The sequence below is a fragment of the Nelumbo nucifera genome, chromosome 1 (genome assembly GCF_055504915.1).
Source record: "Nelumbo nucifera cultivar China Antique chromosome 1, China Antique-T2T, whole genome shotgun sequence".
Taxonomy (NCBI): Eukaryota; Viridiplantae; Streptophyta; class Magnoliopsida; order Proteales; family Nelumbonaceae; genus Nelumbo; species Nelumbo nucifera.
Window position 1 is genome coordinate 18,507,403 of NC_142649.1, and position 19,536 is coordinate 18,526,938.

General features: G+C 39.8%; 2 protein-coding genes across 2 annotated transcripts; one reads left to right on the plus strand and one right to left on the minus strand.

Annotated features, from left to right (window-relative positions):
- The first annotated feature begins 2,107 nt into the window (after nt 1-2,107).
- Nucleotides 2,108-3,860, plus strand: LOC104612115 (UDP-Glycosyltransferase superfamily protein). Its single transcript, XM_010279432.3, has one exon. The coding sequence runs from the start codon at nt 2,174-2,176 to the stop codon at nt 3,677-3,679; it is 1,506 nt and encodes a 501-aa protein (XP_010277734.2). The 5' UTR covers nt 2,108-2,173; the 3' UTR covers nt 3,680-3,860.
- LOC104612114 (Tetratricopeptide repeat (TPR)-like superfamily protein) lies at nt 3,489-18,304 on the minus strand. The gene is made up of 2 exons (XM_010279430.3): nt 16,398-18,304; nt 3,489-3,627 (listed from the first exon to the last, which is right to left on the minus strand). Exon 1 carries the CDS (start codon nt 18,040-18,042, stop codon nt 16,417-16,419), a length of 1,626 nt encoding a protein of 541 aa, XP_010277732.1. The 5' UTR covers nt 18,043-18,304; the 3' UTR covers nt 3,489-3,627; nt 16,398-16,416.
- Between the last annotated feature and the right edge of the window lie 1,232 nt (nt 18,305-19,536).

The window sequence follows — 19,536 nt, forward strand, 5'->3', positions numbered from 1 at the left end:
TCCTTTCACGGAGCTGACACTGGCTCAGGAGCCGAGGGCAATTAATGAGGGGTAATTTGGTCTTCCGAATGACATCACGACACATGGCATCTAAGCGACACTTCGGTGCTAAGTAAGAAGATCACCTCGACAAGTCGGCTCGTAGCACCTCGCATAGGTCAACCTAGAATACCTCGACTTGGCCGAGCTAATAGGACTCCAAACTAGGGGTGACCTACTTTTGAACTAGTTGAGCTATGAGAAGTACCACAAGCGACCTACAAGGGATGCTTGCTGACTTGTCACATAGATTTGTTGCTAGTCTAAGATCTCCGAAGCATTGATGAGTTGACTGTTAGGCTGGCCTACCCACACCGCACGGATCAGAGTTAATTGGACAAACCTCAACCCCCCGTGCAGATTATGTAATCGACATCATTATTCTCCCGACTTAATGGAAATGGCTCCACGAGAACATGAGACCCATTGTAAGAGGTCTCTAACCACTCACGCCTATATAAAGGGCTCATTTATACTTGAAGAGGGACGCGCACAATTAAGCTCTTACACTCTCTAAATCTTCAAAAACTCCTCGCTCACTTAAGCATCGGATTACCCATCCCAGGTACAAACAACCCGGACACTCTAACTTTTTCTCTTGCAGAACAACACAAGTCGGCCAGCCCTAGCTCAATCCAACTCAGCTCGGCCACTGACAAGGCAAACATCCGATTTGGCATCCGAGTCATCTGACAAGTGAGAGCCGCTAGATCACCAATTAGGTTTCATTTTCTTATATTTTCATATTCAAAAAACTTAAATAAATAAATAAATAAAAAGAGAAAAAAAGATAGAAAGCATTCTCTTGACTCAGTGATTTGTTTTTCATAGCGAACTTGGCACTTTGACTTACTCCAACGTTACATGGCATACTATATCAAACTCATGGTCATTTAGAAGAAGTTAAATGACATCCTAAGTTCCTAACCAAGGACTTCCAATTCTGAATGATAGTAAGGAACTTAGTTTTTTATTTTTTTTTTATTTTTTGTTACAAGACAATCGAGTTTAATCTAAACAAAAATCATACCAGAACCACCAATGCCAATCACTTCCAAAGAAAATAAGAGGGTCAAAGGTCGTTTCTCTCCTCTTTTGTAATTACTAGAGGAATTAGTGTTAGAAAATAAAAATCTATTCAAGAACCTCACCTAACAGCTTAAGCTTTTAGGTTGAATGGTTCTTTGAGATCGTATATCAAAACCTTTTAGGTTGAAGGATTTGAGACTGTTCATTTGTTATCAAAGAAAATTGGATGACAGTCAAAGGACATTTGTGTCTTTTCAATGTTACTTAGCGCTTAATTAACGATAAATATTAAATTAACACATTTTGAAAGTTTGAATACTAAACTATCGCATTTTAAAATTTGGTAACCAAAGTGGCACTAGCCCAAATTGTACTAATTCAAAATTTTCCCTTTTTAAGAGTATAACTTAAATTAGAGACTTAACTTTGCTGCATACAAATGCAATAATAACTAAAACTAATTTATTGAAAGCTAAGAGCCTGAGAACGCTTTTGAAAATTAATTAATCAGTCTTTTGTACGCTTTCGTTTTTGAAAAGCTTAATCTTATAGACATTGCCAGTAAAACGAGAACTACAGATACGAACTTGGCTTCATCTGAGAGGTGATTCCCAGTATTATCCTTGTTCTGTGACGGTACCATCAAGCTTTCACCTTTCTCCCCCACAAACGTTTTGTTTTACTTTTTCAATAATCGTGAATTCTTGTGATGGTTTATTAAACCTTAGAGTTCGAACTCCAAGGCTCTCAAAATTCATCAATATAGTATTATTTTATTTTGGGTAAGTTGAAACTTCTACATTCAATATAGTCAAAACAAGTACTGTTTGCTTAAAAAGTTTGAAAGTAGATAAATACAGAAGGTTATGAGGAGAGCAGAGCCATGTGCAATGCACAGAATTCCAACTCACAATGTTCAGTTTTTCACAAATGGAAAAGTTTCAAGGAGACCCTGCGTTAATGGTAAGAAATCAAGTAAATCAGTATGATTAAATATAGTTAAATTATGGATCAACTTTATATTTTATTTCTTTAGATTAACGTACGTCACCTTAAATTAATAATTAAAGCCCACTATTTTAATTCGACCATTTGTTTAAGATACATGAAAAAGGATGGATCAAATTCAAACCATCACTCAACAGTCAAAGTTCAATTTTCTGTAGAAATGGGTATGAAGCATCAACCCTCTAAGACCTCCTCCTCATCTTCTTTCTTCAGGTTTACAACCTTCCTTACGTTTGCACTCCTTGCCTCTCTTCTCTTCATCAAACCACCAGCGCTGAATCTCCAGGAACCATTCTTTAGATCGGAGCATCCTCGATTCTACGGTGATCTTCGAGAGGCCCAGTTTCCGTGGAACAAGCTTTGCTTTGGTCCGGCCTCCGAGAAACTGAAGCTCGCTGTCTTCTCCAAGACATGGCCGGTAGGTGCTGCCCCTGGTGGCATGGAACGCCACGCCTCAACTCTATACAGTGCACTCGCTGGAAGGGGACACGAGGTGCGTGTCTTCACTGTCCCATCTGATAGGCTGCCTCGCCCGGACATCCACCAAGGTAGCCTCCATGTCCACTTCGCGGCCAATGACCATGGCTCTGTCAATTGCTCCCTAGCTTTTGAGATCTTCAATCGAGAGAACATGGCTGGAGCATTTGATTATGTCCACACTGAGAGTGTGTCATTGCCGCATTGGCGTGCAAAGATGGTGCCTAAGGTGGCTGTCACTTGGCATGGGATTTGGTATGAAATCATGCATTCCAAGTTATTCCAAGAGCTTCTGTTGGAGCCTCAGGGGGTTCGCCCAACACCCAGTGCCGACCTTCGGGACGCCATGCCACGCCTAGTTGATGAAATCAGGTTCTTCTCCAGCTATACGCAGCACATATGCATTAGCAATAGCGCAGGCGAGCTCCTTGTTAACATATATCAGCTTCCTAGAAGAAATGTCCATGTTATACTCAATGGAGTTGATCACACCAAGTTTGTCTACGACCCAGAGGTTGGTGCCAGGTTTAGACAACGATATGGAGTCCCTTCTAATGCGAGCGTGGTGATGGGAGTTGCAGGGCGGTTGGTAAGGGACAAAGGGCATCCCCTTCTCTATGAAGCCTTCTCATCAATATGTGAGCGCCACCCAGGTGTTTTTTTGCTTGTAGCTGGATCTGGCCCATGGGGAAGACGATATGAGGACTTGGGGCCTAGCGTCAAGGTGTTGGGTGCATTGGATCCTTCGGAGCTGTCTGAGTTTTACAACGCACTTGATGTGTTTGTGAACCCTACACTGAGACCTCAAGGGCTTGACCTGACATTGATCGAAGCAATGCAATGTGGGAAGCCTGTCTTAACCCCTAACTTTCCTAGCATCACAGGGACCATAGTCCTCAACCAAGGATTTGGATATACATTCTCTCCCAATGTTGGTTCTTTTGTCGAGGCCTTGGAGTCGGCCATAAGAGATGGGCCATCCGTTTTGCAGAAGAAGGGTATGGCGTGTAAGGCATATGCACTGTCCATGTTCACTGCAACTAAGATGGCATCAGCTTATGAGAGGTTCTTTCTCTGCATGAAGAATGATAAATATTGTAAATACCCCCTTTCAACTGATTGTTAGAATCTTCTTTAAGGCAAGTTTCTGTAATACTATTCCTAGTTATATCAATACATAGAAGTCTTCTTTATTTACAACAGTTGGGGCAAGGCTTAGATGATGATGCTACTGGCGTTCATATATACCCATCAGTAAGTGGACTACAGAATATGTCAGATGTTGGATGCCCCAGTCCATGGCTTAAAAGTTAAAATTACCACCATATATTGAATATTTTCCCTAGTTTGACCAGCTGTACAACAATTTTAGATCTCCAATTAAAAATACAAAAGACCAAAAAGAGGCTTTTCTTTCAGGGGGAAAGGAGGGGGGGGGGGGGGTGACTAGAGCTTGGTAAATGACCACACGAGAAGAGTGCGACCAAATAGCGAACAGAGAGAGCCTTTTTTCCCTGACAGCTAGGATTTTTGTGCATATGATACAGGGTATCTTGAAGTCTAAGTTCAATAATGGAAAGCTATCCTGGATGCCAATAATAACAAATTATTTGACAATATCAAGGACAACACTAATTGTTACTTCAAGAGTTAAGAAGATAATTAGACATATGACGTGTCAGTTTACTGGATAATACAACATTTCATAAGTGTAACTCCATTCCAGATGATGACTTGGCTCATCATATATTGAAGCTATTGACACATTTCATCCTCTATTCAGGCTTTCAGCTGTTCTCTGACATTGGTGGATTGGGTGAACCAGAGATGACATAGCAGCTAATATTTAAAATCAAATCAGTAACTACATCTACCTTATTCATAAGCATATTCCATCTACAAGCTTATATTGGTAAATGCCTCTATTCTTGTTATTTATAATAGTAAAGATTTAATACTCAATCAGGCTACAATCAAGTGTTGATCCAATACATTGGTATACGTTTAAAAGAAGTAAGAGATAAGTGAATTTCAAATACTTCAATGCCATGATATTTAAAAGAAGATTGCAGATAGAAGAGTCATATGAACTCATCTAAGACAAACAAATAAAATGGAAAAGAACTACACATACTAATTTGACTTGTGGAAATATAGACAGATATCCACTCCCATACCTGATTCATGATTCATTACCATTTATGAACTATGATACCTCAATACCTGTATATGGATGATTCATGATTCATTACTAATTTGACTTGTGGAAATATAAACAGATATCCACTCCCATACCTGATTCATGATTCATTACCATTTATGAACTATGATACCTCAATACCTGTATATGCCTAATATACCTACACATACATATCTGATAAGACACTGAATACTACATGACTCTTCGATAGTATTTTTGTATAGCATTAACACATGAAAACTTGTAAAACAATACATTTTAATAAATTAAACTATGAAAATATGTATATGGTAGGAGTTTAATTAACTTTTGCAATATATGGATATTGAGAAGTGATAGCTTCAAAAATAGAAATGGGCACATGATATAAGTATAATAAATGGGATGCCTGTGCCTGTATCCATGTCCTGGACCATAGGAAAATGGAGAGTCGTATCCCTGTTTCCCATATTCGTGTCTGTGTATCCTATCTGGGCATCATGGCTTATGATTAGTTAGGGTATAGGGAGATATTTAATATCAAAAGGATACAAAATAACTCCAAAACAATAAAATGAAGTATGTACATCTTTTCTTCTAAACAAGATAAAGTATTTCAATAAAAAGTTATTAATAATTAAGAGAGAGTGATGATATACAAAAAGTCCCAAAGGAAAAAACGCTCTGTAGTATATACCCTATTACTACACCCAAAACAAATTGCCATCCATACACAAATCTCTGCATCTCAACCCCCTCAATTACAGCAAGAGACCAATCTATCGAAAGATGGCAAGAATCAGCATAAAAGTGCACTAAGCAAGATAAAGGCATATAAGTATAATAAAAGCTGATCCTTATCTTCTAAAAAAGATTCTACAAGAGTGAAAAGGGATAATCAAGTGTATCCAATGACTTGAACTAATGGACATACTTGGATGAGATATATTAATTTTGTTGGTATACAATGATTAAACTTGGATACCCTGTTAATTTACAGCATATTTTGTTTTTTTATTGACAGTTTAATTTGACTAATCTTTACAAAATCTAGGTCATAGCCAGATGGACTTGATAAATTTGCTCAAAAACCAACTTGATTTACACTATACTTGGGACAGTCACTTTAGTTCATACTTGGAACCTGTGCTATCTTAGGCACACTCTTATTCCGATACCTCAACTTTTAGATAGGACTTGGGAGAATACAGCCACAATTAAATAGGATATAAGCCTATAATGAAGTAAAGTTGCTGCACCAAGTTCAGTAATGCAATCTAACTGAAAAAATCGCCACATATTATATGGATGGTGGCTATTATTCTGTTCAGAACTATTAGTACTAAAACACAGGGCATAAAATGTTGAGTAAAGACAACAGGGCATCATATATTGAGTATTAAGGGCATAATAATAATATCATAAATAAAATCACAACAGATGGAACGGATTAAAAGTAAATGAATAGAACACAAAGATCAAGTGAAAAACCATAATCAATTAGAGAAAAAAAGAGAAATGGACTACCACAAATCATATAGATTGAGTTTGTAACCATATCATATATATGATCTTCTCTCCAAGTTTTAGTTACAGAAAGTTCTTATCCAGGAAGTGAAGCAATATTGTCCAGTGTACACTAGAAAAGGCTATACCCAATTCTGATGACAGCAATCAGGAGTTGGGAGGGGTTAACTGGGCACAGTCCTAAACTCTGGCATTTTCTCACTTATTAGCCCGAGATTTTACCATTGCACCAAGTAACAATAGCCCTGGTCCAGTGCAGAATGAAATGAAGAAAAAATTACCATGAAAACCTACATGATGGGAGAGAATAGAAAGAGTGTTCTAACATTAATTAGTGATTTGATAAGTTAACTGGGGGAAAAGTGTGAGGAGGAATATGGGGCTGTCCAAATAGGAACAGGAAGCCACCTCATCCAGAATTACTGGCCATTACAATGAATTTTACATGGAAGACAGAAAAATAGGTATTATGCTGTATATGAATGCAAAGGCTATAAACACATGGATGTGTCCATGTGATTAGTTCTGAGCAAATAAAATTAGATAAACCATGAAGAAAAGAGGTGGGGAAAAATAATTGTGGAACTTTGCCATGCTTTCAGTATCATGCTTACTTGTTTAGAACAAAATAGAATGACAAAAAAGGGCAAATTTTGAAGTATGGAGAATAGGTTCATGCACTGAGTTAAAAATGTCACAATCTGGAACATGTTAATCCATGTAGGTCAAATCTAAAATGGTTACATGAAGCATGTATTATGCCATCAGACACATGTTAAAATCTACTCTAGAAGCATGCTTTCTAGATGGAACTGGAGATCCAAAGGGTCAGGTGTCTCAGGTTCAGATTTAGCAGAAATATATGGGGGCTGAGTTGGGCTCATCATAGTGAAAAGATAATAGATGGCACGTGTTTATTGTAGAGAACATTGATGTGGGCCCCACAGCTGTGGTCCCTCTGTCCGTAGGGTAGAATGTATCTAGTCACAGCTGTGGTCAATTTGTTATTCTGTTATTGCTAGTTGTTATTTATTTTATGTGTTAGCAGTTATGATGTAAACACCAAGGGAAGATATGTCCCTTCATGTAACTAGCATAACATATAAATATTAAATGAAAGTGGCGGCGGCAGAATATTGAGATTCTGTTCTTCTTCTCAAAACTTGTGTTCTACTGCTCTCTCATCACTCTTTCTTCTACTTCTTCTTCACTTTCTCTTCTCATCGAACCTGAAGTTTCTAATTGATCAAGACTGATAGCAGTCTTGAACACCTACATGGTATCAGAGCCAAGTTAGGGTTTCTCATGTGAGCCTAATACCAGCCGACCACATGAGAATCTCCTAGGTTTGGAAGCTGAAAAGGAGGAGTTCGCGGACTGATTCTTTGAGATCGCCAGAAGTGCTAGCAGCTATTGGAGTCTTGCTAGGGTTGCAGAGTGTTGGTGGTCAGGAAAGATCAGAGAAGACTAGGGTTCGGGTAACCCTAGAAGGCAGCGAACAATTTTTCCTTGTAAATTGTTTACTTTCTAAGAGAAGTTCTATCAGAGAAGATAGGTTGGACCCATCTGGAGGGGAAGGCCGAACCATTCTAGGGTTTTCTCTCTTTGATTCACTAGGGTTTTACAGCAAACCCTAGGCCGAACTGTCTCAACTGTGTTTCTCTCTACTCTAGGGTTTGAAAGTGATCTTGCGGCAAGCCCTAGTGTGTGACTGAACCTTGTGATCTACCTAGAGCTGCCCTTAAGTTTATTGGTAGGTTTGATCAGATTCTGGGGTTTCTTATTAACACTACTGCAAGTCTATCTATACAGTACTGTTTTGGATTGTGCAACTGAATTGTTCACTTTAAGGACTGATTAAAACCCTAACTTTCCCAAGCATATCAGATTTTTTTTAAGCTGTTTTCAAAATCCTAAGGGGTTAGAGCTCTACGGACAGCTACTGCTGTGTTGGCTAGTTGGTTTCAGATCAGAATTATCCTAGTTTAGTGCACATACACTGTGAATACAGATCAGGCCCATACTGTTTTTGATTGTGGTTGGTAGTTCAAGTGCTGTTTTGAGACTTGACAGAAATGGAGTTTAAAAATCAGGCAGAAGGAAGCCTTGGGAACATCAGTTATGGTAGTGTTTTTGAGATGGGTGGTCAGATTACGACCGTAATGTTTGATGGATCAAACTATTTGGAATGGTCCCAATCAGCTATGATGGCTATTGGTGGAAGAGGTAAATTAGGGTACCTCTTGGGAGATATAAAAGAACCTCCCAAGGGAGACCCGACATATACCAAGTGGATTCAAGAAAACTACTTGGTTATAACATGGCTGTGTAATTCTATGCAGCCTCATATTAGCCGGAATTATTTGTGGGCAAAGACAGCTAAAGAGATATGGGATGTTATGAAAGAAACTTATTCCCAACCCCTTAATGTTGCCAGAGCATATGAATTGAAATGTGAAGTGAAAAATCTGAAACAAGGAGAAAGACCGGTGTCAGTATATTTCTCTACCTTGTAGTCCCTGTGGCGTGAGATTGATCACTTAGAGACTCTTGAGTGGGAGAGTCCCAGAGATGCACAGATATATAGAAAGCAGGTTGAGACAAACCGGGTATTTGAGTTTCTGGCAGGCCTAAATTCAGAGTATGATATTGTCTGGCAACAGATTTTGACTAGAGACAGTGTGACTCTCTCTCAGGCATACTCATTTGTACACAGTGAAGAGACCAGAAGGAAGGTTATGATGCATCCTCAGCCCCCCACACCAGCCTTTGTAGCGGTCACACCCAAATCAGGGGGTGATTCAGAGAAGGATAGGAGGAAGGAAGACAAGAAGGATGTGGTATGTGAACATTGTAAGAAGCCCAAACATACAAAGGAGACATGTTGGAAACTACATCCTCACTTGGTTCCTGCGAAGTTGAGAAACGAGAAGGGCACTGCTCATGTAGCCGTGAACACTGATTCAGCATCCTCATTTGGCACAAAAGGACCATCTTTAGAGACCTTAGCTGCAGTCCAGGCTGCCCTAATACAGCTAGAAAAGGAAGTTGGAAATTCAGCTCAACCACCGCAGTCTCCATCAGTCCCTGTTACATCTGCCTTCGCACATTCAGGTACTCAAGCTTCAGCCTATCATGCCTCAGCTCCAGGTACTACTGAACCTTGTTGGGTAATAGACTCAGGTGCATCTGATCACATGACTAGCTTGCCTTCATTGTTTACTACTTACCATCTGTCTTCTGGTAGGGATAAGGTATCTATTGCTGATGGCTCCCTGGTTCCTATTTCTGGGAAGGGTGACATCAAGCTATCAGATACTATCTCTCTGTCATCTGTTTTGCATGTTCCTAAGCTTGATACTAACCTTCTTTCAGTCAGTAGTATTACCAAGCATATGAACTGCTTAGTAACCTTCTTCCCTGACCGATGTGTTTTTCAAGACTTGGAGACGAAGAAGGTGATTGGGACTGGCCGTGAGACGAATGGGATCTATCTGCTCGGGGAGCGGTTCCATCAAGGAGAGTCAGTTGAGAAGATGTCTTTTGTTTCTCAGAGTGTGAGTCCAGTTATGCTTTGGCATAACCGATTAGGTCATTTGTCTTTTCGGTCCTTACAGAGTCTGTTTCCTACTTTATTTGAGTCTATTGAGTTGTCTCAGTTACAGTGTGAAAGTTGTGAGTTTGCTAAGCATTGTAGAAAGCCTTATTTATTGAGTAATAAAAGGAGTGATAATTCTTTTGATATTGTGCATACTGACGTTTGGGGGCCTTATCATATCCCTTCCATGGGTGGGTACAGATATTTCTTGTTATTTGTTGATGACCATACCCGGTTTTCTTGGGTTTATCTCATGTGTTCACGAGATGAGGTACCTTCCCTGACCCAAAGTTTTCACCAAATGATCCTAACCCAGTTTGATGCCAAGATCAAAGTTCTCAGATCTAATAACGCAAAGGAATACTTTGCTAAATCATTGACATCTTATCTTCTTCATCATGGGGTTATCCACCAGAGCTCTTGCCCTCATACACCTCAGCAGAATGGAGTTGCCGAAAGGAAGAATAGGCACATTTTGGAAGTGGCTAGAAGTCTCATGTTTACTTCCAATGTTCCTATTCGCTTCTGGGGTGGTGCTATCCTCACGGCAGTCTACCTTATTAACCGGGTTCCTTCCAGGGTCCTTGATATGCGATCTCTTTTTTCCCTTCTACACCCACGTGAGGACTTGTTTTCTATTCCCCTTAAGACATTCGGTTGTACTTGCTTTGTTTAGCTTCTCGGACCCCATCACTCCAACTTTGAACCCAAAGCCTCCAAATGCATCTTCCTTGGTTATGCACAAACTCAAAAGGGTTATTGCTGCTATGATCCTGTCTCAGGGAGGAGGTTTGTCTCCATGGATGTCACTTTCTTTGAGGGGACACCCTATTATCCTCGGGTTTCCCCTCATGGGGAGAGTAGTGAGAGTGGGGGTTTGAGTTCTTGTCTTCAGGGGGAGAGCAGTGAGAGTGGGGCAGTTCCTTTACCTATTCCATTGGGTGATGAGAGCTGCAATGGTGCGGGTAGTCAAAGGGATCAGGAGTTGAGGGAGAGCTACAATGGTGAGGGTGGTCAGAGGGATCAGGAGTTGAGGGTCTATCACAGGCTGTGCAGGTAGGTTGATCCCGATCATCAGCAGTCCAGGCCAGCTCCAATCTCATTTGCGGCTCCTGGTCCAGGTACTACAGTCCCAGGGCCCACAGAGACTTCCCCTATCGTTGCCATTTCACCTCCTACAGATGATCTTGACCTTCCAGTCCGTAAAGAGAAACGACATTGTACCACATCTACAGCCCACTGTATTTCCCATTTTTTATCCTATGATCGCCTATCTCCTACCTACAGGTCCTACCTTAGCTCCATTTCCAATGTCCCTATTCCAAGAACAGTGCAAGAAGTCCTATCAGTCCCGGAATGGAAAGATGCAATGCAAGTTGAGATGGATGCCCTGTTGAAAAACAACACCTGGGAGGTAGTTGATCTGCCCAAAGGAAAGAAAACAGTTGAATGCAGATGAGTCTTTACGGTGAAGCATAATGCAGATGGATCTATTGAGAGGTATAAAGCTCGGTTAGTTGCAAGAGGGTTTACACAGACTTATGGCATAGATTACTTGGAGACCTTTGCACCGGTAGCCAAGATGACCACTATTCGAGTCCTATTGTCCCTTGCAGCAAGTCATACTTGGCCCTTATACCAAATGGACGTGAAAAATGCCTTTCTGAATGGAGATCTGCAAGAAGAAGTTTACATGTGTTTGCCTCCTAGATTCTATGATGCAGAAATAGGTAAGAAGGTCTTCCGGCTCAACAAGGCTTTGTATGGTTTGAAACAGTCACCTAGGGCTTGGTTCGATAGATTCAGACTAGCTCTTGTGAAGTTTGGTTATATACAGGCCCAATCAGATCATACCCTATTCATCAAAAGGGTGGAGTCCTCCTTGACACTACTGGCAGTATATGTTGATGATATTGTGGTCACAGGGAATGATAGCCATGAGATTGAGTCTCTTAAACAGCTTCTTCATCAAGAATTTGAGGTGAAGGACCTTGGTGCACTCCGGTATTTTTTGGGTATTGAGGTTGCTAGATCCAATCAGGGGATCTTTATCTCCCAGAACTAGAAAGTTAGGTGTCAAGCCTGCAGATACACCAATTGAACAGAACCACAGGATTAGTGTCGAGAGTGGGGAGCTTCTTGAAGACAAAGTTATGTTCCAGCAGTTGGTAGGAAAGCTCCTATATCTCTGCCTCACTCGGCCAGATATTACTTATGCTGTTAGTGTTGTCATTCAGTACATGCATTCTCCTATAACCACACATCTTCTTGCGGCAGAAAGAATCTTAGCCTACTTGAAGAGATGCCCAGGTATGGGTATACTATTCAAGAACAACAATCACATGAAGGTGGAGGTCTATACGGATGCTGATTGGGCTGGGAGTGTTGATGACAGAAGGTCTACCTCAGCATATTGTGCCCTTGTGGGAGGAAACCTTGTCTCCTGGAGAAGTAAGAAACAAAGTGTTGTCTCCCGGTCAAGTGCTGAAGCAGAATACAAGTCCATGGCCAACAAAGTGGCTGAAATCTTATGGCTAAGATCTCTACTTAAGGAGTTGGGTATTGAGTATGAGAAGCCCCTGATGTTGTATTGTGATAATCAAGCCGCCATTAATATAGCTCATAATCCAGTACAGCATGACAGAACCAAACACATTGAAGTTGACCATCACTTTGTACGAGAGAGGGTCTCATCTCAAGAAGTATGCCTCCCGTACATCACACCCAGTATGCAACTACCAGACATCCTCACTAAAGCTGTATCAAGAAAGAAGCTAGAAGCGGATCTATCCAAGTTGAGAATGATGAACATATACTCCCAACTTGAGGGGGAGTGCAGAGAACATTGATGTGGGCCCCACAGCTGTGGTCCCTCTATCCGTAGGGTAGAATGTATCTAGTCACAGCTGTGGTCAATTTGTTATTCTGTTATTGCTAGTTGTTATTTATTTTATGTGTTAGCAGTTATGATGTAAACACCAAGGGCAGATATGTCCTTTCATGTAACTAGCATAACATATAAATATTAAATGAAAGTGGCGGCGGCAGAACATTGAGATTCTGTTCTTCTTCTCAAAACTTGTGTTCTACTGCTCTCTCATCACTCTTTCTTCTACTTCTTCTTCACTTTCTCTTCTCATCGAACCTGAAGTTTCTAAGTGATCAAGACTGATAGCAGTCTTGAACACCTACATTTATAATGATAAAAATTATGTATGCATCTGTCATAAAAACATGTACTAGTTTACCCATAACAAGAGATGTACCTGGTTTATTACACTATTGCATCTATCATTTCCAAAAACTCCACAAAAAATATTCTTCAAGAATCCTTATAAACTCTTAAAGTCAACAAAATGTCAAATCCATTCACAAAACATCCCATTACAATTAAAGAAAACAAGAAATCACTTTACACAAAAGAATGCTATGATATAAGGATCCCGTTAACTAGAATTTATACATATAAAAACATGAATAGGAAAATAGAAAGAACAGATATCAAGTCTACATTAGCAAACCTCCCCGTTTATTAGGTGGGAAGTAGTTTGCAGGAGGAAGGAAAATGGAGGTCTGGGTTTAGGGAAGTTGAAAGGATAAACATGGCTCTTTTAGGTAAGTGTTTATGGAGATTTCCATTGGAGGTAGATAGGCTATGGCATAGGGTAATAGCCAGCATTCATGGTCTCTCTGAGAATGGGTGGGATGCTTGAACTTCTAGCAGAGATTCAAGTACATCACCATGGAAATCAATCCAAAAGCATCTTCCAAGATTCGTCACTCATATCAGGTATGATCTAAACTCAGGGAACAAAATCAGGTTTTGGGAAGACCTGTGGGTAGGGGAAGTGCCTTTGAGGGTCTCCTTTCCTTCTTTGTATGCTCTCTCTTCTTTCAAGGGTAAACCAGTGTCAGATTTTTTAATCCCTTCCCCTTCACTCTCTGGGTATGGTTGAAATTTGGGCCTTCACAGAAATGTTAGGGGTTCTCAATTGGATTTGGTGTCAAACCTTGTGCAATTTCTGGATGGGGTCTTTTTAGATGTGAGCAAACAAGATTGTAGAGTCTGGTCCTATCACCCTTCGGGTGTTTTCAGTTGTGCTTCCTTCTTTAAAGCTTTGGTATCTTCTGATTCTGCTGGCTCTTCATTCCTAGTTAAAGAAGTGTGGTGCCACCCTATTCCTCCTAAAGTGAGTGCATTCAGTTGGGAAGTTTGTCATAGTGCAATTAACACGTGTAATATGTTACAGAGAAAGAGACCTGGTTGGTGTCTCTCCCCGAATTGGTGTTATATGTGTGAGTCAAATGGTGAAACTGCCTATCACTTGCTGATTTCCTGTCCTCATGCTAATTGTGTTTGGGAGTGGTTTTTCTCTCTTTGATTGCAGGTGGAAAGCCCCTAAGAGTTTGGACAGATTGTTTGATTCATCTACATTCAGATGGCCAAGAAAGAGGGGCAGAATATTGTGGAGATGCACAAGTGTCGCGGCGGTAGTTAGAAGATAACATCACTTTTCCCAAAAATCTTACAGGCAAAAATGACGATGGTGTCCCTTAACGTAAGCCCGCCAAGCATAGGCAAGGCTAAGCCTATGTCAGACCGTGACACAAGGGCAGCTGTGCTTTGGTCTTTGTGGGAGGAAAGGAATATGAGGATATTTGAAGGAGGAAAAAGGAGTAGAGAAGCATTGATAGATGGAATTACAGCCAAAGTGGTTTTCTGGGTTAAATATTTGAAACTCTTCTCTGATTTTACATATGATGATCTGATAAGGAGATGGAGAATAATCGCAGCACTACCTTCTTCCGAGAAGAAAACTATAAGGGAATGGATTCTCCCAGAAAATGGGGTTATTAAAATGAACATTGATGGAAGCAGTCTTGGTAACCCAGGCCCTTCTGGTATAGAAGGGGTGTTCAGAAATGAAAGGAGGGAAGTGGTTGGAATGTATTCAGGTCCATGTGGGCAGGGGGATTCGATTATAGCTGAACTGACAGCAGCAGTGTTTGAATTACAAAAGGCAATGGAGATGGGGGTGAGAAAAATGATAGTTGAAGGAGACTCTAAAGTAGCTATCAGTTGGCTAAGACAAAAGAACAAGCTCCGTGGTTTTTTAGAAAAGATTTCAAGATGATCAAAAGGTTTACAGATGGTATGCAAGTGGATTTTCAATGTATTCCAAGGTCAGCTAACAACATGGTAGATCACTTAGAAAAACAGGGGGTGCACAGGGAAACTTGTTTCTGGGCTCAGATGTAATTACCAAAGTAAAGTTGGGTGGTTTTTAATGTGCTTTGTTCAGGGGTAACCGAGGCTACCCTTGCTGTAACTTTTATGTTTAGTCTTTAATAAAAATTTCTGTAATTCATAAAAAAAAGCATACATGTTGATCTTTCTTTGTATATGCCCAAATTCTTGGATGCATAAAACAATAAAGTGGAAAATAAATGAAAGAAAAAAGAGACCATCAGCATAATATTCATCAATACTTTGAGAAGTTTCTGGACAAATTTCAGATCACTAGACACAGATATATTCTCTTTTGCAGTCAGTATTTTTTTACTTAGATCATCATTTCCAATTTAAGATGGTATTACAGCATTTTGCTTCTTGCACCTACTCCCAGATGTTGTGAGAGTTGATGGCAGCATTTTAAAATTGAGAAGTGCAACTAAAGCGCAGGAGTTTCCTAGAGCTTGAGGCACAAGGTGAGGTGGCACCACTTTTACTTAAAAGAAAACTTAATATAAGAATATGCAAATATAAATTCTGAAATAAATAAATATTTCAAAAAGCCTATTTGGTGAATTGGTTAGAGTATTATATTATTAATCTGAAGGTTGTAGCTTATATATGTTTTAAATCCTACAAAGGCTAAACTATTAAACTCTAAACGTCATAGATACATCCTACAACATAGAAATTTTCATATTTAACATCAAATTCAAGGTTGATTCATCAAAAAGTAGCAACAAGCTAAGTGAGGCAAACTTAGATTCAAGTGACACACATCCCATATAATGAGCCTCACCTGTATGACTAAGTGCAACCAAGGTGCATCTCTTAAAACACTGTTGAACGAATAACGATTTGATTATGTTAAAGCTAATATATCTACTAATTGATTGGTACTTTGACACCCACATTGGATGGATGTATTATGTACTGTCAGACTAAACATATAATATCTCAAGTTATTATTTGGCATGTGTACTTGATCAAGTTGCAAGCTTTCAATTTGAATTTCATATGTAGCAGTGGCATTGCTTGAAAAAGAATTTATTTTGGATTTTATAATAGTAGTTTTGTTTTTATTGAAGTAATGTTATAAAGCTGAGGTAGTCAACTGTCAAAGTGCAGGAAAATGTCCAGTTTGGGGGCAGCGAATTACCGAGCGATAATTCTATTTTAAGTGTAGATGAAGCATGAAAAATAAAATCAGTAGATGACTCTATTGCCAACTAGAAATAGGAACGACTTTTGCTGGTCGTTCCTCATGAATGTATAATACAAAGCTATAAAAGAGATTCCTACATCACCTTCATCTTACAAGCTTAATCACACATTTTGCCCAACATGGAAACCACATAAACCGCTGTCTGTCCCAACCCAACTGCGACCAGTATCTTTAGAAACCCCTCGCTCCTTCATCATCTCCCTAACTTCACTCACACCATCCCATTTCCCAGCAGCTGCAAAAGTATTAGACAATGCGATATAAGCTCCAGGCCTCCCATCACTTCTCAACTTGAAAATCTCATTGGCTGCAATGCTCGCCATTTCTACATCACCATGAAGCCTGCTTGCACCAAGCAAAGCACCCCAGACATCAGAATTGGGCTTCTCAGGCATTCCCATTATGAACTCCCATGCCTGATGGAGACTCCCTGCACGCCCCAGGAGATCAACCATGCAAGCATAGTGCTCCATCCTTGGTTTGAGTGAGTAATCTCTCTCCATGCTCATGAAAACCTCCTGACCCCTAGCAACTAGCCCAGCATGTCCACAAGCTGAAAGAGCACTTAGGAATGTGACATAATTGGGTCTGATACAGTGTTCGTTTTGCATCTTGTTGAAGAGTTCAAGTGCTTCACTGGGATTTCCATTCTTCCCATATCCATCAATCATTGAAGTCCAAGAAAAGACATTCTTGTCTGGCATGTGATCGAAGATTCTCCTTGCATCCTCAGTCTTCCCACATTTTGAGTACATGTCTGTGAGTGCGCTTCCTAGTCTCACATCTGTGAAGAGTTTCATCTTTAAGAGTTGACTTTGGATTTGTTGACCGAGTTCAAATGCTGACAAGACAGAGCATGCCCCAATTACACTCACAAAAGTCGATATGTTTGGCTGGAAATTCAACCTTTGCATGTCTATGTAAAGTTGGATGGATTTCATAGCTGTTTTAAGGGATTTGCTGTAGCCTTCAATCATTGCATTAAAAACAACTATATCTTTGTTAATTATTCTGTTGAAGATGTCTTCAGCATCTGCCACAGACCCTTGATTCATGTACCCGGAGATCATTGCCGTGGAACAGTAAACATTCTTTTCAAACATAGTATCAAATACTTTCCTCGCATAATCAACCTTGCCATTCTTCACATAGGAGTCTACTAGAGCTGTGAATAGAACATCGTCTGATTCAATATTCGATTTCAGTATCTGGGCATGCACCTGTTTTTCTATTCCACCTGACAGTGAATAATTATTTCCAGTTGCCATTGCAGTCATTTTAGTCGTGGTAGATAGCTTTAAAATTGTCGAGAATGTAAACCCATCTGGTCTTTCATCAGAGAAAGAGAGTTTACGAATTAAATCCAATGAATCTTCTATTTGGTCTTGTTTTAGGTAGGCCGCAATTAAAGAATTATAGCAAGAGATGGTGGGCTTTCGCATTTGATCGAAAACCTGGCGTGCATAGGTTAAACAACCAGATCTTAGATGAAGAATAAGGAGCTTAATGGAGATATTGGTGTTAGGCGTGAATCCAATCTTGAGGATGTGGGCATGGATCTTTTGGCCTTCGAAAGGGAAATCAGACTGAATGTAGTGCTGCAGAGCAGAAGAAAGAGAGTTGGGGTCCGGTTTCGCCGGGTAAATTTGATTTGGTGGGATTGGACCGTTAAAGTTGTGCGTGAGCGAAAAGATGGGTGGCCTTACTGGCAGTCTCCCATTTTTCATCTTCTCATCTCCCTCGGTATCTCGGGGCAGAGTTTTTTTTTAATGTTGGTGGTGGTGTCTAAGAGATCACAACTCAGTGCAACTCGGTCCGAGACTTAGCTGGGAGCTTTTACTGCGCCAAAAGTTGGAGTTGCTTCCAGCTTCCCCTTGGAAAGGATTCTAGATCTCCTGCCCACGAGAACTCTTGCAACATCTCTTAGTGCATTAGGAAGAAATGTTCCCCTTGGAGTTCGAGTAAGAACTTTGAGTCTTAACTTTGAGTTCGAGCTTGACTCGAATAAAAAATTCATAAGTTTGAGGTCGATTTTGAGAAAAAATATTTCATAAAAATAAAAAATTATATATAAAAAAATTTTTATTTGATATTTAAAAATATAAGAATTATAATAATTATAATAATTATAATATATATATATATATCTAATAGGCTCAATCTCAGCTCGTTTTATAATCGAGCCAGTGAATTGGGCTCAAGCTCGAGTTCAGTTGAAATCGAGGTTAGTCGAACTTTTCTCGAGTTGCTTGTGAAAAACTCGACTCGTTGCCACACCCCTATCCAATCCACATCTCCTTGACATGCAACAGGCTCAACTGCTCTGATTGTTACACCAAAAGAAAACACGTTGACTTATTTTAGTTCTAAGGGATGAAGAAAAGATCCCTAACCCCGCTTAGGGTATGTTTTGGTACCATAGCCGTTTTCAGCTAAAACCTACCACATCAATGTCACGTAAGCGTTTTTATTGCAATGTAAATTTTTAAGGGGTTTTAATCGTTCAGTCCACCCCTAGAAATCTTAACTCCACCCTAAGGGTGGAATGAATGCTAATAGGGGATTGATGCTAAATCCATGAGCAGGATGCGGTTTATGAGAGGGCTACTAGTAGAATAGGAGGTGGATGTAATTTCAGATTTCTGTGGGGGAGTACAATCTACTTATCCCAATTTTTTTTTTATTTGGTTATGACTTTTTTAACTCAAAACAGTTAAAAAACGTTTTTATCTGAAAATAGCAAGAGGGGGCATTGAGGAAACGTCAAATTGAGGTTTTCCCCCAACAGCCATTGCATCTCACAATGTTTTAGCTGATATGGCACTTACCTGTCATCCGATGTGGCATGGTGATGATGAATTGATATGATGCGTCATGTATAACATACAACACTTCAACATGATTTGTGTTATATTGGAGAAAAATAAAATCTGATGAAATCCTGGATTTAGAAAATTCTTAGCCATTAGATTGGCATAACAGTAATTGGAAATGTAATTGGTGTTACATAGAATTAAAAAATTTACTTTAAACACTTCAACCTAAAACAAGACATACCAAACATGTATCTATTATAAACCTCTAATCAGCATTGCTGTTGAGACTATAAACATTAAGTGTTAACCAAACGGGTTTCTCCTCTAATCATTGGAACATACACCACCCACACCACTCAAAACGTTTCAGCCTGAAATGGCAATGATACCAAACACAACCTTAGA

Bases quoted from the DNA above. Each gene is read 5' to 3' on its own strand.
- LOC104612115 (XM_010279432.3), top strand. From the start codon at position 2,174: ATGAAAAAGGATGGATCAAATTCAAACCATCACTCAACAGTCAAAGTT.
- LOC104612114 (XM_010279430.3), bottom strand. From the start codon at position 18,042: ATGAAAAATGGGAGACTGCCAGTAAGGCCACCCATCTTTTCGCTCACG.